General features: G+C 44.2%; 2 protein-coding genes across 6 annotated transcripts in view; both read right to left on the minus strand.

Moving 5' to 3' along the window:
• Positions 1–1,901: 1,901 nt before the first annotated feature.
• dnajc9 (DnaJ (Hsp40) homolog, subfamily C, member 9) lies at positions 1,902–13,916 on the minus strand. Of its 4 annotated transcripts, none has more exons than XM_073025092.1 (6): positions 13,897–13,916; positions 12,491–12,691; positions 9,519–9,659; positions 6,566–6,820; positions 6,295–6,381; positions 1,902–4,422 (listed from the first exon to the last, which is right to left on the minus strand). In XM_073025092.1, the coding sequence occupies exons 2-6, from the start codon at positions 12,668–12,670 to the stop codon at positions 4,306–4,308; spliced, it is 780 nt and encodes a 259-aa protein (XP_072881193.1). In that variant the 5' UTR covers positions 12,671–12,691; positions 13,897–13,916; the 3' UTR covers positions 1,902–4,305. The 4 variants fall into 4 exon arrangements, with proteins under 4 accessions (XP_072881193.1, XP_072881190.1, XP_072881191.1 ...); XM_073025089.1 differs by lacking the exon at positions 13,897–13,916 and adding an exon at positions 13,647–13,697; XM_073025090.1 differs by lacking the exon at positions 13,897–13,916 and adding an exon at positions 13,631–13,695.
• Positions 13,917–15,779: 1,863 nt separating this feature from the next.
• nfkb2 (nuclear factor of kappa light polypeptide gene enhancer in B-cells 2 (p49/p100)) overlaps positions 15,780–27,696 on the minus strand; it is a 75,337-nt gene continuing 63,420 nt past the window's right edge. For both annotated transcript variants that reach the window (XM_073025086.1, XM_073025088.1), the window contains 6 exons: positions 27,261–27,363; positions 23,915–24,030; positions 22,549–22,621; positions 20,353–20,525; positions 19,158–19,269; positions 15,780–17,962 (listed from right to left, as the gene is read on the minus strand). In XM_073025086.1, coding sequence (XP_072881187.1) covers positions 17,871–17,962; positions 19,158–19,269; positions 20,353–20,525; positions 22,549–22,621; positions 23,915–24,030; positions 27,261–27,363 — 669 coding nt within the window. In that variant the 3' untranslated portion in view covers positions 15,780–17,870. The remainder of the gene's footprint in view (positions 17,963–19,157; positions 19,270–20,352; positions 20,526–22,548; positions 22,622–23,914; positions 24,031–27,260; positions 27,364–27,696) is intronic.

Genomic DNA, 27,696 nt, shown 5'->3' on the forward strand with positions numbered 1-27,696 from the left:
ACTGGGCTGAGAAGAGGCAGACGGAGTTCAACCCAGTAATGTGTGAAGTGAGTCACTTTGGAAGGTCAAATATGAAGGCAGAATGGAGTTAATCGCAGCATTAACAGTGTGGAGGAACAGAGGGATTTTCGGGTCCACGTCCATAGAGCCTTCAAAGTTGCCGCACAGACACAGTAGTCTCTTCAGCCCATCCATTCTGTGCCGAACCATTTAAACTGCCTTGTCCCATCAACCTGCACCCGGACCTCAGCTGTCCATCTCTCCCAGTCATGTACCAATCCAAACTTCTTTTAAATGTTGAAATCAAAAGGGCATCCACCACTTGCTCAAGCAGTTCGTTTCACACTGTCGTTTCCAGGATTATCCTGTTTCTCGACATTTGAACTGAATGTTAAATCCTTTTATTTATTTATCTATGTGGCAATAAAGCGTGGAGTAGGGATTTCCAGCCCTTCAGTCACACCACCTCAGCAATCCTCAACAACCCCGATTAGTCCTAACCTAATCATGGGACAATTTACAATGACCAATGAATCCACCTGGTACGTCTTTGGATAGTGGGAGGAAACCGGAGAACTGGGGAAAACCCATGCACTCCATGGGGAGGACAGGCAGAAACTCCTTACAGATGGCACTGGAATTGAACTCTGAACTCCGATGCCCTGAGCTGTAATAGCAACACACTAACTGCTACATCGCCATGGCAACTATTAATTTATCCCACTAATTGGTGAATGATATCTGCAGACTCCCCCCAACTCCTTGAGATAGCCCCACCACTGAAATGTGTCTGAGGTCATTGTAACTGCTCCGGGTCGTATCCAGAATGGGGTCAGTGGGCAGATCAGTTCTGTAACCCAACTCCAGGAAGCTGGCACTCCTCCACCCAACTCCACGATGATACAGGACTATAGGGCAGTGTTAATGACTGTGGGGAAATCTTTGAGGGAGATGGGTTCTGTGTGCATGCTAGGGCCCTCTGAAAAGATCTGGGTTATCAGTTTAACTCTCCCCAAAAATAACTGAACCCCACTGATGTAAACTCTGACCTTAGTGTGTTGACCTTCATGAGTCAGGTGATCAAATTCAAGAACTGTGAGGAAATGTTACAGCTCTATAAAAACCTGGTTGGATCTCATTTGGAATATTCTGTTCAGTTCTGGTCGTTTCATTATAGAAAAGATGTGAAAGCTTTAGAGGGTGCAGAGATTTACCAGGATGCTGCCTGGTTTACAGAGCACGTCTTACAAGGATAAGTTGAGCGGGCTAAGTTTTTAGCCTTTGGAGTGAAGGATGATGAGAGGTAACTTGATATAGGTGAGCAGCATAGATTGAGTGGATATTCAGAGACTTTTTCCGAGGCCAGAAATGACTAATACGAGGAGCATAATTTTAAAGTAATTGTAAGAAGGTGTCAGGCAGATGCTAGAAGCTCTTCATAGTAAGAACAGAAGGTGGTGTGTGCGTGGAACACTCTGCCAGGGATGGTGGTAGAGACAGATACATTCGGGGCACTTAAGAAATTCTTAAGACAGGCACATGGTGATAGCAAAACGGAGGGTTGTGTAAGAGGAAAGGGTTAGATTGATCTTAAGAGTTGGTTAAAAGGTGCGCATTGTGGGCTGAAGAGCCTGTACTGTGCTGTAATGCTCTATAAAATTTCATATGGCAGACTGATCAAAAAAGCTCATGGGAGAGCAACACTAAATCAAAAAATTGATTAAATAGTAGAATGTGAAAGGTAAGGGTAGGTGTGAGTTTCAGGAACTGGGAGGCTGGACTTGTTTCTTCAGTATGTATCAATGCTGCTTCTGATGGTGTCTACAAAGTTGTGGATGATACTAAGATTGGCAGTTCCACTGGGGGAAGATTTCAATGAAGTAATATTGTGGACAAAAATGTGGCAGACAAATGGAATTTATTCCACAGATGCAAAACAAAATGTAGAACAAAGAAACTTGATTGGATACCAGAAAGCAGAGTATGACATTGGCATGCACATCCTGATTCCTGAAGGTAGCAGAGCTGGTACCTAGAATTACCTGTCTTTATCATTAGCTGAGAACAGGAGTCATTTGGCCTATCATGTCCATACCAGCTAAAAGTAGAGCGATTTAGATTACTCTCACTTTAACGCTCTGCAGTACTTCAAATAACAGCTCAAACGCCTTGCCGGATACCATTTGTAGAGTGTCAGCCTTCATATTTTTTCAGTGACTTCAGAACCCCACTCTTTGGGAAAATAAACTTGTCAACAATGTAACTTTAATCTGCTGGTCTACTACATCAGGGGTCCTCAACCAGGGGTCCACAGACCTCTCGGTTAATGGTAGGAGTCCATGGCATAAAGAAGATATTGGCAGATGTTAAGAAGATACAGACTGGATGATGGAATGGGCACAGTAAACATAGAGTGCTACATTCTGGAAGAACAATTTGTGTGAGAAAGTATCAAATTATGAACCATTTACTTAACAAAATTAAATGTTCATTCAAGAATCAAACTAACAATCTAATCACTGAACATTTTTTATAATTTTGCCCAGCACCCAGAAATATCTTCAAAGAATGGGAAAAATTCCATGGCAATCTTGATTGCGCTTCTTCCCACCACCTCCTGTAAAAATGCTATTCCCTTTATTCAGTTAATCTCTGCCATGCTTCCAGGCTGAAGTTTTCCTTTCCAGGGCATCAGAAACCTCCTCCTTCGTCAAAGAATGGGGTTTCCTTTCCTCTACTGATGCTGCCCTCACCCGCATCTCCTCCATTTCCCAGACATCCGCGTTCACCCCATCTTCCCGCCTCAACAGAATAAGTTCCTCTTGTCCTCTCCTACCACCCCATGAGCCTCTGCATCCAACACATCATTTTCTGCGATCTGCTATCTTCAATGGGATCTTACCACCCCTGTCCACCCTCTGCAGGGATCATTCTCTCCATGACTCTCTTGCCCATTTGTCCCTCCCCACAAATCTCCTTCCTGGCACATATCCCTGCAAGCAACAGGAGTGCTACTCTTGCCCATTCAGCACCCCAGGCAGTTCTTCAAGGTGAGGCAACACTTCACCTATGGGTTTGTTGGGATCATCTATTGTATTAGGTGCTCTCAGTGCAGCCTTCGTATTGGTGAAACCCAACAAAAATTGGGGGACTGCTTTGTCGAGCACCTCTACAAAAAACAATTTGCTAGTGGCCAACCATTTCAGTTCTTATCCTCATTCCCATTCTGACATGTCGGTCCATGGCCTCCTTTTTTGCCACAATGAAGCCACTCTCAGGGTGGAGGAGCAACACAGGATAGTCTGTCCAGGTAGCCTCCAAACTGATGGCACGAATATTGATTTTGCCTTCTAATATTTTACCCCTCCCCCTTCCTCTATTCCCCACTCTGGCCTCTTGTCTTCTCCTCACCTGCTTATCACCTCCTTTTTCCCTTTCACCCATGGTCCACTCTCTTCAATCAGTTTCCTTCCTCTCCAGCCCTTTACCTGTCCCACCTACCTGGTTTCAACTTCTAGCTGCTGTCCTTCCCCTGCCTCCTACCTTTGAATTCTGGAGTCTTACCCCTTCCTTTCCAGGCCTGAAGAAAGGTCTTGGACCGAAATATCGCCGATTTATTTAGCTTCACAGATACTGTCTGACCCACTGAGTTCTTCCAGCACTTTATGTGTGTTACTTAGAAATACTTACATTACAGGTATGTAAGAAGCACTTAAGAACTGATAAAGTCTGAATTCAAAAGGGGTTCCATTCCTGCATGTGCTAATCAGTGCAGAAAATAACTGGTGTAACTTACTACAGCAAAAACTTTTACACTTATGGGGGAGATGGAGGAGGGGAAGCAACACAGGCTTTCACTTAATGTCACTGGAGAGATGTGTCAGTTATAAAATCAGGATTGGGGTGTGTGTCAATATAGGGTTCAGTGAAACATTCTGCAAATATTTAAGTATTTTGTATTTCATTATAATGTCATCAACACAGAATTGTCATTTAAATAATGGCTGCATCCAAAAATGACTATTTCCTGGAAACATATTAGTACAAAACACAACCATCTGGTTAGGATTCCTCTCCCTTTACATCTCAACAGATGCATTGTGGAGGGAGAACAGCTCAGCGTGGACTATATAACAAGGTTAGTGGGAACAGTAATTCTCAGGAAAAAAGTCAAGAGTACATGAGTTGTTCAAGGCAAACAACTAAAGTCACCATAGCAATACCAGCTCTTCTCATTCCAGAACTCTGAGACTACTGCACTACTGTCGTTCCATCTGAAGGTAGGGCATCGTCACAAAAGATTTTTTATTTCTTCCCTTTTTTGGCAGTTTTTTTCCCACCTTTTGCAGACTTTCCGCAGTATTTGGCCTCCATTGCAGCCAAGAAACTGTTCATTTCCTTCTCTCGGTCCTTCTGCTTCTTCTGAGGATATAAAGATAACATTAGTAACTTCAACTAAAGCTTAAAATATCTCCTTCAAACACAATCTTCTCCCACATCAACTGAGGTGAGAACACAGGAACCAGAGATACCATTTAGACACTATTCTGCCAAAGTGCCCAATGGTTGATCTGAAACCTAATTCCACCTGCTTCTATCCCACATACCATAACTTACTCTTTATTATGTAGGAGTGCTTCTGATAAGACTGCTCTAACTTTCAGACTAAAAACCTAATCCTTGGTTCCAAAGCTAAGTTTTTCTACATAAATTCACATAGCTAATTGAAAAACTTCAATCAAATCATCCCTCAAATTCATAATAAGAGGCAAAAAATGGGTGAGACACATGTCAGGCAAATAATTCCAGGCTGAAGATGGTAAACTAAATGACTTATTCATTGTTTTAAGAGGTAGGTAACACTAGAAAAGCCAGTTTTTTAATGTCTGCCTTGAGGTGATGGTGGTGATAGATGGTGAAATTCTTGCTGGAAATATAATTTGCCTGTTATCCAGCTGTGCAAGTGTTACTTGACACTTACCAGGCCACTACTAGTTCTTGTTGCAGTCCAGCATGGGCTGCTTTACTTAAGGAGTTGTATGTGGAACATTCTGTACAGTAACAATTCTATGATTTGATATGATTTTACCTGCCTTAATTTGCAGCCCTCCAGACAACATCTTGTATTCTTTTAGCAACTTAACTATTTTCCATGATCTGCATGCACAGACCTCTTTGGACTTCCATGGATTCAAGATTTTAATGCTTATAAGTGCTTTTCTGTTCTTTCTTAGCCCAAAGTGAGGATCCCACTTTGCTGGCTTATCCAGCCATTTCACTCCTGATGCTGCGCTGAACTTGTTAAACAAAGGATACCTCATCCCTACTGCTGTACGTGGTCAACATCACACCATTCTCTGCATATTCAAGTCAGGCAGCGTCTTAGGAAGTAGCAACAAAATTAACAAAGATCCTGTGTCAATTCTGGTTGACTGATGTGCTGCTTATTTCAAGTACTTGTTTTATAAAACTTATCCTCGCTCCATCATGTCCTCCAGCTGATAGAAGCCACCTTCGTATTACAAAAACAGCGTTGGACCCAGTTTTTCTACTAGCCCTATCTCCCATGGGTTTTACCTTTTGAACCTGTCTCCCACGTGGGAGCTTGCTAGAGGCTTTACTGAAGTCCATGTAGGCTACATTACCCACACGGTTCTTATCAGCACATTTTGTTTTCTCTTTGGTAAGCTCAAATGTGCCAGGCAGGTCACTCCCCAACAAACCTATGTTGAATATTTTTCTGTTCTAAGCACTGATTTATCCTGTCCCTTAGAAATGAGTCTAATAACCGGTTAGACTCAATAACCTGTAATTTCCCGTCTTATCCCTTCTGACCTTCTTGAATGAGGCCACCACACTTGCTGTGCATTTGCACCTCGTTCATGACCCAGCAACCTTGTTCCTCACCTCCCACAGTTGCCTATGATACATTTCATCAGGCCTTGGGAAGTTATCCACTGTAAACTATGTAATATCACCTCCATTTCCCATGCACAAATTACCACTTGGACCATTATGGACTTTATTCTTCCCAATTAACTTACTGTCCTTTATAAACTCACAGAACAATTCTGTTCTTAATCTTCTCATTGTGATATTTCACACCCACTTTTTTTTCTCTCCTATTGCCAGATTAGATCGAGAGCCCATGAACTTTAGGAGTATGAGTTCATTTAAATACTTTTCAAAACTTAAGTGAGAAAATAGCCCATATATTAAAGATTACAATGACAGGAGACAAACTCCAACGGAGGATATCCAGGTCTGAGTGTGTCACCAAGCCTGCTGTCTCACCTGGATCAGTGCTTTGAGTGAGTCATCGCCATCCTCCAGCCCCAATTCCAGTCTCGCTGCTTCTGCCTCTTTAGCTTCTCTGTCACCCTGACATGAAGGTGTGCATGATAAACATAAATTAACATAATGACATTAGTGCAAGTTGAGAGAGTGAGAAATGGAATAAATATAGAAACATGAAATATACATTTATTATATTTTTTCTAGTTTCTATGCCTGAATATCTTGGAAAAATTAGATTAACCCCAAATTGAAGTACTTGCTTCCTTACCTGCCTCTTGCGTGCTTTCTGTTTATTTTTGCTCTCTTTGGTAAACGCAGTGTATGCTGGAAGCTCTTGTGCTTTGATGGCGCTCTCTAGGACTTCTCGTATCCGTGGTTCATCCCCAACTGTTGCACATAACACCGACTCCATAATGCAGTCCATGTCCCCTTTAAATTCCATATATGCCTGTTTTATATCCGTCATCTCCTCTTCAGATCCTTTGTACTTGTCTTCAAAGTTCTTAATATCATCAAATGTAATCTGGGCACAATAAATCACATGTGATAAGGTCACTCAGGAAACCGAAGCCCAGTACAATGCAAAAAAAAACCACATCAAACTAAACCTGCAGGACGACGTGCACATGCATGTACAGGTACCAAGAGCAGTGATAAGGCATTCAGTTAGAGTAATCTTGCATCCTGGTGACTTCTGTGGTGCCAGGTTCTGTGTTTCAGGATTATTGAATGTTACTCCTGTTGATACCCTCAAATACTTCTAATTACCGTAGATGTCGGATTATAAGCCGCTACTTTTTTCCCACATTTTGAACAGCTTTGAACACTGCGGCCTTTACTATGGTGCGGCTAATGCATGATTTTTTTTCATGCCGCCAAAAACATTTTGCCTCGTAACAGTAGACCAATAAAATTGATGAGTAGTTCACAGAGGTCCAATGAAATTGTACGATAAATCAAGCGCACTTTCACAATTAAATTATTGTAAATCAGTCATTTGTACTCACCCTCATCAACATGGAAAACACTCGAAGAAAAGCATTGTGCTGCCTTTATGGCAGTTATTTAGTTTATAATATTTTCGCTTAGTAATTCATTTGTTAGTTAAAGTTAGAAGTGTTTTAACTATATTTGTTTTCTGTACTACATCCCGGGATGCTATGACATCACACCCGGTTTCGCCGCGTCTTGTGGGAAATATCGGTTTGCGATAAACGGGAAGGCGGGGGGCGAGTGGCGGAGCCAAAACGCTGCTTTTAAGTTAAAGGCGATCAATAACTTTTCCTGGTAGGCTGCAGTATATATATGTTTTACCAGTCGTTAGGAGATATTGGAATGTTGTTCAGTAAAAAAGTATACGCAACGTATATTTAAAAGTAGCCGCATTACAGGCACGGTTCGAAAAAAAGCATTTGCAATATGTATTTGTTTATGTTACCATATGGATTTAATTAAAAGTTAAAAAATCCTCACGTGTAATATCTTTCTGTGTAAATATCTCATATTACAACGTGGGACACCTGCGGCCGAAAATCCGGTGCGGCCTAAAATCCGGTGCGGCTTGTACAAGTACAAAATTGATTTTATTTCTAAAATTAGAGCCAGCGGCTTTTAATCAGGTGCGCTCTGTAGTGCGAAATCTACGGTAATTTTGTTTTACATTTGTTACACAGTGGTGCAACATATTCAGCAGTGAGTTTAAAGGGAATAGACAGCAGAAATTGGCCAGTTGTTACTTGTAAATTTCAAGATATCAAAGTAAATTGAAAGAAGCAAGCACCCTGGACCCTGGCTCTGGCCTTGTGCTCTGCTCACACTCATCAAAGGGTGAGCCTGATACCAAAATCAATCGGATTCCCCAGCGATCAATGTACTGGATTACAGGGGTTTTACTGCTTAGGCATCCCTGTAAATGAGTAGAGTACAGAAATGCTGGAAACACTTAGTGGGTCAGACAGTACCTGTTTTCAGAGGAGCAGAATCAATATTTCAGTTTGATGACCCTTCTGATGAAATGGGATGTCAATGATCTCAGAGGCTGATTTTGATTCTTACTCCTCAAATGTCTGACCAGCTGAGCATTTCCAGCATTCTCTGTTACCTTTATTTAAGGGCATCAGACACAAGTTAGGGAGTTACCGGCCAGTCTGTCTAAATAAAGTTCCTAAACACAAGGGATGGGTGGCACAATTGCACAGCAGTTAATGCAACACTTCACAGCAGTGCCTGTAAGATTGGGGTTCAATTCTAGCCACTGCCTGTAAGTAGTGTGTACGTTCTCCCTGTGACTGTGTGGGTTCCTCCAGATGCTCACATTCCAAAGATGTACAGTTATGTTTAGTGAGTTGTGGGCATGTAATTTGCCAGAAGTATGACTGCCCAGTACAATCCTCACTGATTTGATTTGACGACGCAAACAACACATTTCACCATGTTTTGATGTAAATGTGACATCTAAAGTTAATCTTTAAGATTCTACAAATGCTGGAAATTATGAGAAGCACACACAAAATGCTGGAGGAACTCAGCAAGTAAGGCAACATCTCTGGAGGAGAACAAATGGCTGACATCAAGCTGAGACTCTTCATTGTAAGGTTTTGTTTTCTAATAATTGTCCTGAGGCACAGCATTAACCTACAATTGGAAAGGAAGAGATTGATCAAGGATAATCAGCACGAATTTATGGGTGGATCAGACAGATATACACAAAATTATAACAAGCTTAGAAAGAACATTCTGACATGTCCAAGACCAGGGGGCATGATTTAAGGTGAGGACTAGGAGGTTTAGAGGGGCATGGGTAGATTGGTAGAGAACATTCACAGGCAACATGGTTTTGCTTCGTTTATGATTTCACTATAAAGTGTATGTGGAGGATTACAACCAACACTACCTTCACTATATATGCTGTAATCCCGAGCAACTAATGCACAGAAGCTATAACAGATAGGTCTTCATAAACTATGACAACAAATCTCAGCACACCCTTTTCCCTTAAAAGGGATAAGCCTGATATTCCCCTCAGTGCCGTGAGATCCTAGGAGCTCTGGCCAGAATTATGTGTCGTGCTGAAGGAGCAATCTGGTAAGAGTGCTGTGCGAATGAATCTCAATAGGCTTTGTCAAACATTTCCTCAAAGATCCCTGATGCTTCACATGAGTTCCCGAGCCTCTTAATTTCAAGTCTGCCAAGATTTCTATTAAAGTCATCTGTGCCAGTACCTTTTTAAACAGAAGTCTCCAATAAGCTTCCCAGTCACGATCCTGTGTTAAGGCATCTGCTTCATCATCCACTACACCTTGCTCATCATACACTGCACGCTGCTCCTTGTCGCTCAGAACGGTGTATGCTTTACCCAGGATCTGTTAGAAGGACAAGCAATAATTAACTTGCAAATAATAACCAGGACTCGGGAGAGAGAAGATACATTCTGGTTGCTTTGGGACCATAAAGAAGATTTCAGTTTAAACTTAGGAATTGGGAAGAATTTATCACTGGAGAGCCTCAGATATTGGGAGAGGTGAAAGATTGAGATCTCTTTTCAATAGATGGGAGTGCTGGGTAACTTTGAGGAGAATCAATTCCAGACATGATCCTAAGAAAACACAGAACTACAATGAGCGTTTAGTCCAGGATTGAGCATTACAATTACTGGGAATGCTACTATGGGGAGATTTCATCCTCTGGTTAGATGTTGGGAGAAATATGTTTCAAGTGATTTTGGTTGTGATACTGGCAGGCCTGTGTGTGGAATGAGAATGTGTGTATGAATTAGGATTTCCAATAATTTCAAAATTATGTACAATTAATCTGGAGGAGAGGCCAGACTAGACTTTGCATTAGGAAGGAAAGCTGGCCAGGTGATTATGATTTCCATGAGGAAGCATTTTGGGAAGAGTGATCACAACTCCTTAAGTTTTAAGATGGTCATGAATGACGATAAGTCTGGACTTTGAGCAAAAAGTGTGAAACTTGGAGAAGGAAAATTAAAACATTATTAAGCAGGAGCTGGGGAATAGAAGATTGGGAGAAGTTGTTATTCTGCAAGGCCACATCTGATATCTGGGAGTTGTTCAAAGACCAGCTGATCAGAATTCAGGAGAGGCATGTCCAGTAAGTAGGCAAGACAATGATGGTAATATTCAGGAACCTTGAATGATGAAAATTTAGATAATTAGTTAAAAACAAAAAAAATGCATAGTCTAGGAAACTAAAATCAGACATGGCCCTCAAGGAATATAAAGAAAGCATGAAATATCTCAAGCAGGGAATTAGGAGGGTCAAAAGGGGTCATGAAATGCCCTTGTTGAATAGGACTATGGAAAATCCAAAGGCACATTACACATACATTAGAAACAAGAGGGCAGCTACGGAGAAGGTAGGATCACTCAAGAATAACAGAGAAAAGTTGTACCTGGAGGCAGAGGATGAGGGCGAAGCATGAAACAAGTATTTCGCACTGGTATTCACCAAGGAAAAGGACATTGAAATCATTACGGAGTATGCTAACAATCTAGGGTACGTTGAGATCGAAGTACTTATGGTATTTGGTCCACTGAAGAACATTAAGGAGGGCAAGTCCATGGGTCTGACGTGATCTATACCTGGTTCTTGAGCAAGGCAGCAGAGGTTGTTGCTGGGGTCTTGACAAAGGTCACTGCATCCTCTCTAGAGATTAAACAACGTCATTCCTTTGGGAAGGGTTATGGGGATAATCCTAGAAACTATAGTCCAGTGATAGGGAAGTTTTCCGATAGATTGAACTTACATTTGTAAAAGTATTTGCTTATTAGGGACAGTCAGTTTGCTTTTTGTAGGGCAAGTCACATCTTACAAACTTGGTTGAGCTTGAGGAGGTAAAAAAGACTGATAGGGGTAGGGCAGCGGATGTTGTCTACGAGGACTTTAGTAAAGTATTTACCAAGGTCTCTCCTGGTAGACTAAACAGGAAATTTTAAGCATAAAGGATCCATGGTGATCTAGTAGATTAGACTCAAAATTGGCTTGGCCATAAAAGACAGTCATTAGTGGTTGAGAAGTGTGCTTCTGGCATAAGTCTGTGACCAGTGGCTAGTCCATAAGTAACTGTGTTGAGACATCTTTTATTTGTGATATCTTAAATATAAAATGTTAGACAAAAATATAGATGGTTGGGTTAATAAGTTTGCAATAACACAAAAATTAGTGGGAATAGTGAAGAAGGTTGTCAAAGGAAACAGATCAGTTAAAGGTGTGGGTGGAGAAATGGCAGGTGGCCTTTAATCTGGTTAAGTGTGAGCTGTCAATTTTACTAGGTCAAATGTAAATAGTTAATGGCAGGAACCTTGGAAGCATTGATGGACAGAGGAATCTTAGGGGCCCAAGCACAGGTAGGTAGGGATGTAAAGGCAGCATTTTCATGCTTGTCTTCATTTGTTGGGACACTTAATCCAAGTTCAATATTGACGCTGCATAAAACTTCGATTAGGCTACATTTGGGCACTGTGTGCAGTTCTGGTTGTTCCACTATGGGAAGCATGTGGAGGCCTTGGGCGGGTGTAGAAAAAGCTCACCAGGATGCTGTCTGGATTATACAGAGTTAGCCACAAGGAGATATTGGACAAAATTGTATTTTTTTTTCTCTGGATATTCAGAAACTGAGGGGAGACACGGTAGAGGTTTTATAAAATTACAATAGACAGGGTAGTCTTTCTCCCCACTAAGTTAGAAACGTCAAAAACTAGAGGGCATAGTTTAAGATGAGAGGGAGATTCTAAAGGAGATGAGCAGGGCAAGTTTATTTTTTACAGAGAGGAGCTGGTGCCTAGAACAGGCTGCTGGAGGCAGACATGACAATGGTGTTTCAACAGCCACCATGACATGCTGGGAATGGAGGGAGAGGGATCATGTGCAGAGTTGTATTGTTAAATATGAAACCATGGCCAGCACAGACATTATGGACCAATTGGTCTGGTCCTGTTCTGTTCTCCAACTTGTTTCACATAATTCTAAAATAATCTGATTTGTATTCCATAACCAAAATGCAGGCTGTGACTGATCCAGGTATTAATTAGCTTCCATAACATAGTACCATGATGGAGACCAAACTCTTAAAGAAGGTCTCACAGATCTGATTTATTTCCAAACAAAACTGAAATGTTCATGTAACCTGTATCGCTCTGGACAACAATACATTAACCGTAGCAGGAGATACCTGGAACTTCTGAGTGGCTGCTTCCTTCTCCGCCTCTGTAACTCGATCAGGGTGAACCTGCAGAGAAATTTTCCGATATCCCCTCCGGATCTCTCCTTCCGAGGCCCCTGTCTTAACGCCCAACACTTGGTACAGGTCTGAGGTACCAAACACCTCCTCACACTGTTCTAGAAGCCCCATAACCAAGCTAGGTTCAGCCACCTGTCACACAGCAAAACACAATGAGACAGCTCCGCTTTTACTACAAGAGGGTTAAGTCAACTAGCTCTAATTATACACAGCGCTGGTGAGACTACAGCTAGAATATTATCCACCAGCAAACACGAGGAAATCTGCAGATGCTGGAAATTCAAACAACACACACAAAATGCTGGTAGAACACAGCAGGCTAGGCAGCATTTATAGGGAGAAGCGATGACGACCCTTCGTCAGGGTCTCGGCCCGAAACGTCGACATCGCTTCTCCCTATAGATGCTGCCTAGCCTGCTGTGTTCTACCAGCATTTTGTGTGTGATATTATCCACGAACCTGATTTCCCGACTGAAGGTAGAATGTACCTGTTAATATGGGAATACAGTTCCTAGGATGGTGAGTTTGGAAATATAACGAGTTTGGGCTACTCTAGGCTTTAAAAATGTGGGGGGGGGGGGGGGGTCCTCAATGAAACAATAGACAGAGAGAATTCACAAATAGTTTGACTGATGCTTCCCCTGACGGAAGCTTCCAGAACCTCAGAATAACGGGTTGGTCATTCAACACCAAGAGAAGGCAGCGTTCAAGCAGAAGGCGGGCAACCTGTGGATATCTGTAACCGATGGACGAGGGGATCTTTGGAGCTCGGTCACCGGACGGACTCACCAAACGATGAAGGGATTTAAGCGCCAGGACAGGGGTGTTGAGGGAACACAGCTGACACTGGATGGGGAGGACGGGCTGAACGGCCAGGTCCCGGTCACCGAGTGACAGGGCGGCCGCTACATACAGACACCCTCACCCGGGGAGGTCAGGCCCGGCCATAGTCGGCCGTCAACTTCCCACCTTCAACACATCACGTCGTATCGGCACAGGGGCCGTCCTCGGCCCTCAACCCGCAGCCATTCCCCCCGCCACCCGGTCAAACCCCGAAGAACGCCACCGGACCCAGTTCCTCCCTCACCACCAGCTTCGCGCCACTCCAAATTTTCCCGCACGGAAGGACTTCGGCGCGCACCGGAAGTACTGCTCCGCGGTTCCGCGACTCTACGGGTGCGCAGTGAGGGCGAACCGGGACGAGGCACAGAACACGACAGCACTGAGAGAGACCCTTCGGCCCCTCTAGTCCGTGCCGAACCATTAATCTGCCCAGTCCTATCGACCTGCACCCGGACCCTAGCCCTCCTACCACTTCTAGGTAGATTTCGATATACCTATCGAAATGTCTCTTAAGTGCTGAAATCGAACTCGCATCCAGCAGCTCGTTCCACACTCTCACCTCCCTCTGAATGATGAAGTCCCGTCAGTCTTAACGTGAGAGGGAGGTTGTGGATGAGGAGCGGGCGGACGGAGTAGGCGTGTGGAGGAGGATGGAGGTGGTCAATGGGCAGTGGAGAAGGTGGGACACAGATGGTCTGGATTCGGGGAGTGTTTATGAAGAGGTGGGATCTGGAAGTGCAGCACAGGTAAGATGGCAGATGGTGAGGGCAGCGCACAGGATGCTTGCTTTTTTCAGCCACAGCGCAGAATACACCTGCAGAGACAGGTATGGTGTGCAGTTCTGTTTGGAAGTATGTGGTTACACCGGAGAGGAAGTAGAGAGCTTCACCAGGACATTGCCTGGGATGGAGTTGGGTTTGTTTTCGTAGGAGTGGAGGAGGAACCTGACGGGTGTAAAGTTACAAGGGCTGTTAGTGGGAAACGTTTACGCACAGGAGAGGTGTCTGAAAATAGAGGACATAGTTCTAAGGTAAACAGTATGACCTTAGAAGGGATCTGAGAATTTCATCATCGGAGGATGGTGGAAGATAGGATTTTCTCAACATTAATCAGTTATCAAGTTCAAAGTTTATTGTCATTCAACCATACACATGAACACCGTCGAACAAAAATGTTCCTCCGGACCAGGGTGCACAACTCAATAAATTTAACTCAGAACTAACACAAAGTAACATTATCACAAAAAATGCATATATGATACAAATTAAAAAGTAAACAATATAACACTTCTGTTGCATTATGTGCGATAAGACTTAGATGGTGGCAGGGAGGTCAGTTGTCTTACAGCCCGAAGGAAGAAACTGTTTCCCATCCTAATATTTGTAGTAATGTTAATGTACCTCCTACTCGATGGTAGGGGATCAAATATTGTGGGACAGATGAGAGGGATCATTGATAATGTTGAGGGCTCTATGTCTTGATAAATATCTCTAATGGATGAGAGATCATGATGATCCTCTCAATCTTTTGTAAGGACTTGCAGTCAGATGCCATGTAATTCCTGTACCAGATGGTGATGCAGCTGATCAGGTCACTGTTGATGGTACTCTTGTAAAACTTGGTTAAAATGGTGGGGGTTGGGGGTCAGGAAGTGGAGATGCTGCTGTATTTATTGACCAAAGAGATGGTGTTGAGGGACCAGGTAAGATTGTCCATTACTCTACGTGCACTTGGTGTTACTAACTCTCTCCATGATGGAGTTGCATAAGTGCAAGTGAGGAATGGTCAGCCTGCACCTTCCTAAAGTCGACAATCATCTCTTCAGTCTCGTCAATTTTCAGACTCAAGTTTTGCTCACGTCGTTCTACCAGCCACTCTACCTCCTCTACGTACACCATCTCGTTGTGATTGTTGATGAGGCCAGCCACTGCTGTCTCATCAACGAGCTTGATGATTCCGTTTGAACTGGATCTAGCAATGCAGTCACGCATCAGCAGAGGGCCAAGTAGGCAGATAAGCAGATCAACCAAGCAGGCAAGGATTGAGTGCTGGTCTTTGCTGATTAGCACAGATCTGATGGGCTGAAGGGCCATTTTTGCCATACAACTCTAAAATGATAATGCTAAACACAAATTTTTGACTTGTGTAGTTGGCATTCTACTGTGCACACTTGAGTTTGCCCTATCCTTGCACATGCAGATTATACAAGGAATGAAGAAATTTAGGTTAATTTTACATCGTGTTCAGCACAGAAATGGACTGATGTGTTCCTTGCTGTACTTTTCTATACTCTATGCACATTAATATGAATTTGATTTGATGCTAGGTAAGTTGTTTCCAATATTCAAAGTACATTAAAAAAGGAACAAAACTCCACTGACTTTGGTGTTTTTATTTTATAATCAAGTTTAAATACCATCAGAAATCATCTCATCACAGAACTTCCACTTCATGTGCTCTACAAATTGTAGAGCGTTGTTGGATACAGGTTAAGTCAGTGCAATCTATTGACTGGGAAACTGCATACAGCAAAATAATGACATACAACAAAAAAAATGGGTTAAATAAATGTTTGTTTGGGGTGTGAGGATGCAAGGTAATATAGCCAAGCTCCTCGAGTGGGCAAATACAAGGCAGGTGCAGCACAAAGTGAAGTTATCAACTTTGGGAGGACAGATGTTGATATTAAATGGTGCAACACTGGGGAAAAGATAACGTATTGACAGCTGTCCTCGTACACCAGTCACGAAAAGCAAATATGCAGGTACGGCAAGCAAGCTGTGCTTTGGTCTTCATTGCAAAAGTATTAGAATACAAGAACAAGGACATTTACTCCAACCATGCAGGGCCTTGGTGAGTCCACACCTGGAACACTGTGCAGTTTTGTTCTCCATATAAAATACAGGAATATAAGGAGTGTAATGCAAGTTAACTAGACTAATACTTGGAATGGCAGGGCTCCTGTACATGCAGAGAAAGGGACAACTTGTCCTGTATGCATGAGTTTTAGAAGAAAATAAAATAAATCTAACTGATGCGTACAGAACATTGATAAGGTTTGACAGGCTGGATGCAAAGAGGACTGCACCCTTGGGTGCAAATCTTGTTTAAAAATAACAGGATAATTTACTTAGGTCCATGTAAAGAAACTTCTTCATTCTGAAGGTGGTGAAATCGTGCAGCCACAACCATGAACAGTGAACATATTTAAAGAAATAGGTATCTAGACACAGATATCAGGAGTGAGAGCAGAGTGTCATCTCTGATTGTATTAACTGGTGAAGCAGGTTTGAAGGGATAAATGATCTGATCATCACCTGTAAGTACTTGATGTTTTTCTTCCAATCATTTCAACGAATGAGCAAAATGCCAGCTTGAAACCAAATGTCCGGATCCCGTTGTACTAAAAGTACTCAGTACCCCCTCCACACGTTTTATCAACAGCTGTTATATATCCTGTTAATTATATAATTTTCTTGTAATAATTATATCTATTTTACACAAGTGCTGCATAAATACAACAGCTCAGGATTCCAGAGGGGAGCTGAGACTGCTGCAGGTTATTGAAAACCTCATATTTGGAACCAAAGTCTGCTCAAGGATGAATTGGCTTGGCACATTCATTTGCAAAGTTACAATTCAAGTGAGAAATTCAATCCTTCTGCCCTTTGAAAAAATAACGCTCGTGACAAGCCAAAGGCGCCAGCAGTATACTTTGAATGTAGCAATGAGTGAATAGTGGTCACACCCGTTGCTCAGCTCCCATCCTCTCTGGAACCTGCCAGGTTTTCCCATTTATAACACCACCAAATGCCGATATCAGCAAAAACTCAGCTTCGCCTGGCTGTTGCAATAGCAGAAGGCATAGATTCACAAGGCAAAGAGCTGACACTGAACGAAAGATGGCAGAAGAGATGCAAGAGTGTAAGGCAATTCAAGGAATGAAGAGCTAAACACTTTCTCCACATCCTGTAATGGGGTTAATGTAGGTGGGTGGGATTAGTATAGATAGGTACGTTGGCTGGGATAGACTTGATGGCCCGAAAAGCCTGTTGCTATGCTGCACTGCTCTCCTCAGTCCTTTCCCTTACACATCATGCTAAGGCAAGTTCAGATTACATCTGCCCTCTTCTGCATAAGCACGTAAACATCAGCCCATTGACTCGTACACCAACGTCTGTTCATTCCACCTTTTGCACTCTGGAAGTTGTTGGCGTTCACTTGGCAGACCCTTGACGTAGAGGCTGAAATAGTCACCAAGTCCCCAACACTTCTTCATGTACACGAGCAGCTGTAAGTCAATTGATCAGTAGGGAGCTGGCAGGATCTGAACAGACAAAATCACTTTTCTTATTGCAGGCAAGAGGTAAATAGAATTACGTCGAATGGCTCCCTACAAGCTAGAGTTGATGGGAACGATAAAGTCCATTCATTGTCTTTGTTTATAGATGCCAGAGCTTGTTCGTGGTTAAACCTGTTGGTCACTAATCGGCCCTCTGTTGGTACTGATAATGTTCTGTGATTCGCTTTCATAGGCACTGTCCACTGACTGCTTCCCATCTGAAAGAAACAAACTTCCATGAGTAACAGACCTTCCTACTCGGATACAGTCATGAGCATGGGTGATTTGTTGATCAGAGCCCAACAACCCCTCATACAAGGACAAAGACAGCACTGCTATAATCACCAACACCTCAACCCAAAGCCTCACAGGAGTTATCAAGCATGTCAGCAAATAGAAAATTACTTTGTGCGTTCCCTGGGTTGACAAGCTGTGAGGGATGTGATACGACAGGGACTGGTGCCTGGACCTCAGCCATTCACAGTCGGCACAGAGGATTGAATTCACTGATCTCAGGAAATGGAGCAGTGATGAGGATAGACAGCACAGAAACAGGCCCTTAAGATACAGTGAAGTTTAAAGGGATATAGACAACGGAGAGGCAACATGCCCAATAGGGAACAATCAGAAGTAGAAAAAAAATCAAAAATATTCTGAGGATTTCAAAATGCGAGGGGGTGGGAAATATTGCTGTTTGAAGGGACGCGTGCAGCTAAAGGTTAACAGCAGGAACAGTGGCGGGTCTCGAGGAAGGCAATCAGCGAGACCACAGCTGCAGCACTGTGGGCAAAGAGGGACTGCAACAAAGATTCACCTGACTAGTTCTACGACTGGCACGCCTCTCCATCAGTGAAGGGAGACTGAATAGCCGAGCATTCCATTCTCCACAGCTTATTAGAGTGAGCGGTGACCTCATTCAAAATGTACAACATTCTTAGAGAGCTTGTCAGGGTGCAAGCAGGAAGGGTACTCAGCCTAACCAGGAGATCACAGTCTCCTGAAATGGGGTCAGCCGCTTGGGGTTGAAAAGAGGAGACATTTCTTCACTCTGTGCATCTTTGGGATTCTGAGGCTCAGTCATTGAGACTGCTCAAAGAAATGGGATTAATAGAGTAGGGAATACAGAGGGTAACAAGTGATTATGGGGGTCTGTGCAGGAGGAAAGGTACTGAGGTCAAATATTCATGACCTCAATGAAAGATGGGCAGGCAGGATGGACCAAATTATCTTCTGGTCAGAGACACTCTTCTTAAAACTCTCCATCCCAGCAGCAGTGCAGATCGAACTGAAAAGTTGATGCCTCAGCTCTCTCCTCCTCTGTCGCAGCCTTGCTCTCTGATTCTGCGAGATCTCATCCAAATCCGGTTCATGGATTAACAACTTAGACTATGCTCTTTCAACCCATCACCTCACCTGAGGACTGAAGCACTTTGTAGCTTTCTGTTTTCTGGATAATATTTGCGGCTTTCTCCAAGCCCAGCTGATGTAGTGCATTAATTAACTGCTCAATCGTTCCACCTGAAATCTGAAGAGAGAGAGAGATTCATTAATTCACTTTCCAACAGTGGGTCGGCGTCAATAACATAGTTACAGCACCACCACCATGCCCTCAATCTGACACCAAGAGTTACCAGGAGAGGGCAAGCCTGTTGTAGGAGTCTGAAAATCTCCTCGCTGAAAAGCTGTCCTTATGATCTGTCCCTTGTTATTCTAACGAATTAGCACTGCAACTTTCCAGCAAGTGTAGCGTGCAGTAACCCTGATGGGACCTGCTGAGCTCTGTTTAACATTTCTAACATAGTTTGGTGAGAGGCAGGTCACCCCACAACCCACCCACAATGACCCTGTACTGACCAGCAGTAACAAACTGCTCCAGGCCGTGAGACCCCAAGATCTCCCTGTCAAAAGAGGACAGGTCTGCCCCTGGAAACACTCTAGCAGCCAGTCTCAGTGTGGTCAAACTTTCAAAAAATGTTGTGAATGCAGACAGTCAAAACTAACCAAACACCATTAACATTCATACAAAAAATTCAATGTTCATTTAATTAAAAAGGACCTTTCCTCTTTCTCTCCTGAGGCTGCATTTCTCTACCAAATTACAGGGAGCTCCTGCACTTGATCTGGGTTCAGTGGGAGAACTTCCTCAACAGCTGCAGGGAGTGCCGCTCTGCCAACAGGCTTCACCAGACACCTCAGAGGCAACAGCAGCAAGGACCCAAGCAGGGCACTGGGGGCACTGAGGGCTCTGTGCTTGGGAACGCAGCTCTCCAGAGCAGTGTGGATTATCAATCTGGTCTCTCCCGTGAGAGGTTGAGGGTTGCTGATGACAGGGATGGGTTTTGTGGTAGAGTTAGTGGACTAGAGATGAACTGCAGCCAGCCCTAGACCTCTCTCGTGCAAGGTTCAGGGCACACTGAACAGCTGAGATACTTCCATTAGCCATGTTAGTGTATGGAGGACACTGAGAAGATCTGGGGTGAATAGAGGAGAGAATGACATATTAAAATAAGAACAAAATTGTTTATATTTTGTGGTTTGTATACCATACACTTGCAGGGCCAGCATTAAAAATGACCAATGATTCAAGAACAGAAAAAGGTTAACGTACATCAAAATTATCCAGTAGCGACTTGCTTGGAGACTTGGCACTTTTGAGCAGCTCGCTGAGAGAGCCCAGGCCCAGCTTGTCTGCCAGCTTCATCCAGTCAGCCCCTGAAACCTCCTGGTTCAGAACTTTGTTCAGTTCTCCCAAGGCTTCAGAGCCTAGAAATGTGATGCTGCCTGAAAGATCAACAGACAATGTTTAGTTTCCACACCGATAACCAGGGACTGCAGACGTGGCACGACTGATGCTGGAATCTGTAGCACCTGTTGACATTTTGAGTCCCTGCATCAAGACTTCAACACAAGCAGCAGGGCAAACTAATCACTTGATGGTCAGTGAGAGCTAGACTTTGTCAGTTGCATGGAGACATGCGACAGGAAGGCTCCTGTTTCCTTATCACATTGGTGGAGTTTCCCAATGAATGCTGATTCCTGAAGCAGCTTGCGCCTCAATACAGGGAGGCCTGGATAGCATTCAAGCACGGGCCACATCATACGAGTGCCACACATGACACTTACCCAAGTACCCAACCCAGCTGTAGATCCTGCTGTTAAAATTAAATCAAATATAACATGCAAAATCCACAAAGTCAGCATCTGAGGTAGGGATTGAACCGTGCCACTGGGTCCATGAGCTAAATGTGATAATGACACCACTGTGCTGCCTGCACTGAAATATCGACATTTATGCAGCAGCCATATTCTATAACCCTCTATGTATCTGTCCAGGTACCTCCTCAATGTCATTGCTGATACCACCTCTCCTGGCTGCTCAATCCAGATTCAAACTATTTTCTGTGTGAAACATTTGCCCCTCAGGTCTTTAAAACTCCTCCCTTTCACCATATACTTCTTCCCTCTAGTTTTAGACACCCTTCCCAAAGGAAAATGTGTTCTCCATCTATACCTCTCAATATTATTAACTTCCATCATGTCACCTCCCAGGGAGAACAGCCCAAGCCCATCTAATCTCCCCAAAAACTCAAGCCCTCCAATCATGTGTAATGGCCTGGTTCACATCTTTACTGTTATGCTGTAGCTATTTTATTTAGCAGCTCTGAAAGTGCAGTCTGTCCTGCTTTCAGCTTGTTCTGGTTATTGTTGAAGATAAGGGATGATGTGGAATGTGTGCCATCCAATTAGGGGGACGTTTTCGTGGTGTGGGACACTGAGGTTGGTCTTGAGGTTTTTTTTGGTTCGGTGGGAGATGGAGAGAGAAGACGCTGGGGAGAACCGGTCGCAGGATACGACCCGGTGGGAGACCCGTTTGTTCCAGATGGATTGCGAGCAACGTTCGGAAGGTGGTGTTTCCTTTCATGTTGACTGAGGGCCCAGCGCATGAGTGACAGAGAAGTTCAAGATGAGCTCCAACTTGTGCACATTTTGACTGTTTAATTAGAATGGGTCCTTTTTATTCTGTTATTCTTTACTAACCCTTTAGTTAAAATACATAAATATAATTCCTTTAATTGTATGCAGCATACTGTCTGTTATTTCATGGCACTAAATTGTAACAGGGTAGTAAATTACACAGCATCCACAAAAACCAGGGTTTGGGGTGGGAGAGCCGTCTCAATCTCATGGATTTAGTGAAACCAGAGAGTGTTTTCCCTAGACTTACGCAGCCAAGGAAACCAGGGGGTTTCACATGCCACACCCTTGTGAATTTTTTCTGCACCCTCTCTGGCTTAATCACATTTTTGTGCGTGAGAATCTAAAGCTGGAGGTCATTCTTTAAAAGAGGGTCACCCAGTTTAGATGGAGAGGAGTTGGGAATGTTTGAATAGTTTTTAAGGCCGAGGTCGGAAAAAAAATGCCTGATAAACAAGGGGTGTGGAAGGTGACCAGGTACAGGTGGAAATGGAGAGGTGCAAACACCTTGGATCTAATGAGCCACTGCCGGAGACAGGTTCAGATTCGTTTGTGTACACGAGGTGCTGGGAGCAGCTAAGCAGGAGCTCTTTGAGTTACAGAATGCTGTGCTGGGTCTGTACATCAATGTACAAACCCAAATGAGTCTGGTGAGCAAAGTTCTCAGACTGATTTCCCAGGTCAGAATCCAGAGGGCAGTGAGGCACTGAAAACAAATAGTGGGCAACGACACTGGCATGTTTCTGTCTTGCCGGGCACAGTGAACGACCAAGGTGCCAGCGCCCACCAACCCTCATGGCCCACACAGGCAATCAGAGGCAATAAATACCTTGCTCAATCTCGGATGAGTTTTCATTTTGTTCCTTCCATCTCCAAGATTGTCCTAGTAAAATGTCACGAACCTGTGTAAAATATAACTGATTAGTTTCTATACAAGGCATCACTTAAAATACCAACAATATTTAAAATTTGCTTGTTTCTTATGGTTTCACCGTTCCTTTGTACAAAATGTGTAAACTTTTCAGTTTCCCATAGTCACCTTTGAATCTGATTGATAATTATTAATTAGCAAAAGAGGATCCATCTACGATCCCCACGATAATCATCTGTGGATATGTACATTACTTGCACTATCCAGCTCCTCCTCTGTACCCTTGTGGGCTCCTCAAGTTGTGCTGGGTTGTGTAGTTTAGCTGTGACTCTACTCCTGAATTCTGCGCCTCAGCTGATATACCAAGCATCTTTCTTCTCAACTCTGCTGCCTTCAGAGATCTGTCAGCATGCATTCCAAGGTCCACTGGTGGTTTTCCAGATCTCGGCACCGGTCTACCATAAACATTGCTCTCCTTTGATCTGGGAAATGTTCAGCAATGCTTGGGTGGGGTGCCAACCAGGCTGATTCCTCTGGATGGCGTCAAGCTTCTTGAGACAGTTGAAGCTGCGCTTATTCCAGCAAGCGGAGGATGTTTCACTGTGTCTTGACTGTGCTTTGTAGATGGAGGAAAGGCCAACAAGTCCCTCCACAAGGTGTCGCCAGCCTTTCAGCTGTTTTTGGTGCTGTGTTTTTTTTTGTGGCTGGTTCAATTGAGTTTCAATGTCAGATTGTTGATGTATGATTGGCAATGTTAATGTCATTCTGTACCAAGGGCAAGAGGTTTGGCTCTCTCTCCTCTTGGAGATGGTCAACTGCCTGGCAATTGAGGCACAAAGGCCAGATCTTCATTCTGTTAAAATCAGATTTCAGCTCCTCCAAGACCAATATAACCTTAATGAGGCTCAAATCAGGGCTTCAAATGAAGCCAGCCAGAAATGAGGAAGTGCTGAACAAAGGAAATTGCAAAATGACTCTAAGAGCGGAAGGGCACAGCATCTGGAGTCCGAACATCAGTGCTTCTCTTCCTTATCCAAGGTAGGCCAAACAAAACATTTTCTCAATGGCGAGAAGTTAAGAAACTGGACGCTCAGTGAGATTTCAGAGCGGGTATAATCACTAAAAACTAGTGGCCAAAACAATTCAACATAAAGGCTACCTACCTGTTAAAAGAACAGGGGGAAAAAAGCCCACAACGTAAGAAATAGGAATGGAGTAGCCAGCCAGCCAACCCTTCAGAACTTCTCCACCATCCATTAAAGATCAGGTTGTCTCTCTCCAAAACATTTCCCCATCTCTCACTTGACCACATTCCCTCACATACCTTCTGGTCACTGGTGATATCGAGAGGCGTGTGTCCACAGCAGATCCCCAGATCCTGATCATCCTCTTCATCAGATTCCATTATGGGTTCATAGTTTTCAGCACTTAGATCAGCTCCTGGTGTTGGTGCCAGCCAAGTGGGACCAGAGGGGGGTGAGGGCAGCAAGGGGCAAAACAAAAGATCACTAGTCAAATATATGGCTCAGTCACTGACGTATCCTTCATAACCCAAGAGTTAGCCAGAAGGGAGAAATACCATGAGATCTACCTGTCGTTGGAAGGGAATGTGGATTAGGTCAGGGAGATATTGGTGTGGGAAGAGATATTGCACTTGGTGCTGTGAAGCAGCTGGATGAGAGAGGGGATGGGTTCCAGGAAAACAGCAGAGGATACCAGTAGGCAGACAGTGTCAGAGGCACGGCACCATTCAAGTGATGCCCAGTTTACTCCACGAATCACTGTTGCTGATGAGGAACAGACACAAGGTCCATTTCCTAGCACATTTCTAGAAACCAACCTTCCCACAGAAGCACGACTTCAGACTACAAATCCTTCCGCGTCCACGAGCACCAGCTCCAAAGGCTCTGTCACTGGATCCAGTCAGATGGACACTGACAGACTCAGAGGAGCTTGGGCTCCTGCCTGGCGCTGCGTGCAGTGAGATCGTTCTGGTTAGGCAATACCAGTGATCCAGGTTCAATCCTGACCTCAGGCACTGCCTGGTCTGTACGTTCACTCAGCGACCCTGTGGGTGCTGCAGTTTCCTCCCATATCCCAATGGTGCTGGTAGATAACTGGCCCACTACTGTGGATTAATGGCTAAGAAAGTCAAACGGGAAAAGGAATGGCTGCAAAGGAATAAGTGCAGGAACAGGGAAACGAAGAGGGGAGATCGTGGTCCCAGTACTGGCACAGCCCTGAGAGGCCCACTGGCCTCCTCCTGCACTTCTCCATGAGAGGATGCAGCAGACTGTCAGGAGTTGGTGACAGGTGTAAAACAAACATACAGACATAGGGTGCAGAATTAATTTGGCAACAAGGATAGAATCTCAGGAACCAAGTATTGGAATGACCATAGCAGTGGGAGAGCTGGTGGCTAGAAGTGAGATCCCAGTGTTGAGTGAAAGAACTGTTCTTAACCTCCAAGTGCATGGATAGCTTCGACTGGGAGTAGGGTACACATTTCTGAACTTCATTCCAATCGATGGGGCAGATGCCTCAGGACAGACATTAATGACTAAACACAAGATTCTGCAGATGTTGGAAATGCAGATTCACACACAGATAATGCTGGAGGAACCATGGAGCGGAATAAACAGTCAACACTTTGGGCTTAATCAGAATAGGAATGGATGGGGTAGACACCAGAATAAGATGGGTGGAGGGGGAGTACAAGCTGGCAGGTGATAGGTATTAGGGAGAGAGATGGGTAGGGGGATGAAGTGAGAACCTGGGAGATGATGGGTGGAAAAGGTGAAGGGCAGAAGGAGGAATCTGACAGGAGAGGACAGGACCATAGAGGGAAGGCAACGAGGGGGTGGTATGGGCAGGTGAAGAGAATGGCTGAGAAAGAATCAGAATGGGGAATGAAAAGAATGGGGAGAGGGAGTGGGGGGAAGAGGGGAGAGAGATAGAGAGAGGGGGAGGGAAGAGGGAGGAGGAAGGAGGGGGGAGGGGAGAGGGAGGGAGAACACAAACTGGATGTTGGAGAAATTAATGTTCACGCCATCAGGTTGGAGGCTACCCAGACAGATAAGATGTGCTGCTCTTCAAAGTGAAGTTTAGCCTCATCATGACAGTAGAAGAGGGCTTATAGTCCTTCTCCTTCCCCCACCCTTATTTTGGCTTTTGCCCCCTTCCTTTCCAGCCCTGATAAAAAGTCATGACACGAAACATCAACTATTTACTCTCTCCACAGATGCTGCCTCACTTGTTGAGTCATCAGCTTACCGAGACATTCGACAAGGACCCCCATGGTAGGCTGGTTTAGAAGGTACAGCACGGTTGGGATCCAAGGCCGTCTGATTAATTGCATCCCAAACTGGCTTGGTGACAGAGGCAGAGGATTGTGATAGAAAGATGCTTTACTGATTTAAAGTGTGTGACCTGTGGTGTACTACACGGATCAGAGCTAGGACCCTTGTTGTCCATGATCTATTTTAATGACTTGGAGGTGGACACCGAAGGCTTGATCAGGAAGCACATGGATGACACAAAGTTAGTGGTGTTGATTTTAAGGAAGGTTGTGAAAGGACATGGATCAGGTGGAAAGTTGGGCAGAGTGTTGTCAGATGGAACTTAATCCTGATGAATTGATACATTTTGGGAAGTTGACTAGGGATTGAATATATACAATAAATGGTGGGGCACTAAGGAATGGTATTGAGGAGGGAGCCCTGGGGTTCAAGTGCACAGCTCACCGAGTGTTGTATGTGGTTTGGTCACTCACAATACGAAGGAGAGTGTGTGGCACAGATTCTGCAGGAGGCTCATCAGGATATTCCCCTGGATTGGAGGACTTCCGTTATGGGGAGAAGACGGATCGGCTGGGCTGATATTCTCTGGCATGAAGGAGACTAATAGGGGTTTCTCACATCATGAGCCGTAGATAGGGTAGAGTCAGAATCTTTTCTCTCCATTGGTAGGGATGAAAACAATAGATTTTACATTGAAGGTGAGAGGAAGGAGTTTTAAAGGGCTTGGAAGACTCTGATATCTGGAACTTGCTGCATTTAGACAAGCGGGGCACAGAATGTAATAGAGCAAGTGGGATCAGATGTGCAGAATGGTCAGTATGGCGATGATGGGCTGAAGAACTCATTTCTGCACTGGACAACCGGGTGATACAGTTAAGGAAATAACCAGAGCCCTGTGTGAGTGGTGAAAACACCAGACCTGAAGCCTATCACCACCATTTGAGAATGAAGAGAAACCATTTCCACTCTCGGGTGGCAAAGAAAGAGCTTAATATTTCATGTTAAATAGTCTTGATTTTGAACAGGGAGATGTCTTTCAGTTAGGGACTGGGACAGAGGAATTATCATCAATAGGGCAGGAGAAATCTCACTGAGGGCTTTTAGCTCAGAACCTTTAGGCAACGTGTCTCCCCACATTTTATTGTAAGAGCCAATAATTATTCACAGAAAAGGACAAGGCCTGTGAGATTAACATTATAGTGATCCAGCAGAGGGCAGAAAGCGCAGCCAACAACAGGAAACCTTGACCAACGAAAGTCTCAATGCAGTTTCCATCAAGACAGAAAGATACTGAACGTCAGGTGGTGACAAACTTGTGATTCAATACAACCCACAAAGCTACAGCCACAGGAACAGAAACGACCAACAAACCTGCGCCGAGGAGCATCGCCGTCAACTCCGGGAAACTGTAGCCAGCTGCCAGGTGCAGCGCAGTGTTCCCCTGAAACGTTGGCCGGTCCACTTCCACGCCAGCCTGCGAACAGCAACAATGGCACATCAGGAGCACACATCTACACTGGGAGCTGAGTGCAATCACCCCAGATCTTAGGTCACTCTACAAGCAGGCCAGATTGAGCTCATAGCCTTAAACCTAGCCAATCACCAGTAACGCCGCGCATAAGTGAGACACACAGGGTACCGCAGCAGGGAAGCCGCTCAGATTTGTTGTCCAGGGCCAACAAATCAAATCATGGAGTTCAAAGTTCAGGAGAACAATTATGGAATTTGAAACTTTAAAAGTCCGACAGGGGGTGTCGATGAAACAACACATCTGACTACATAATGTGTTAACACAGTCCCCATAGTT

Source organism: Hemitrygon akajei, chromosome 21 (genome assembly GCF_048418815.1).
Source record: "Hemitrygon akajei chromosome 21, sHemAka1.3, whole genome shotgun sequence".
NCBI lineage: Eukaryota > Metazoa > Chordata > Chondrichthyes > Myliobatiformes > Dasyatidae > Hemitrygon > Hemitrygon akajei.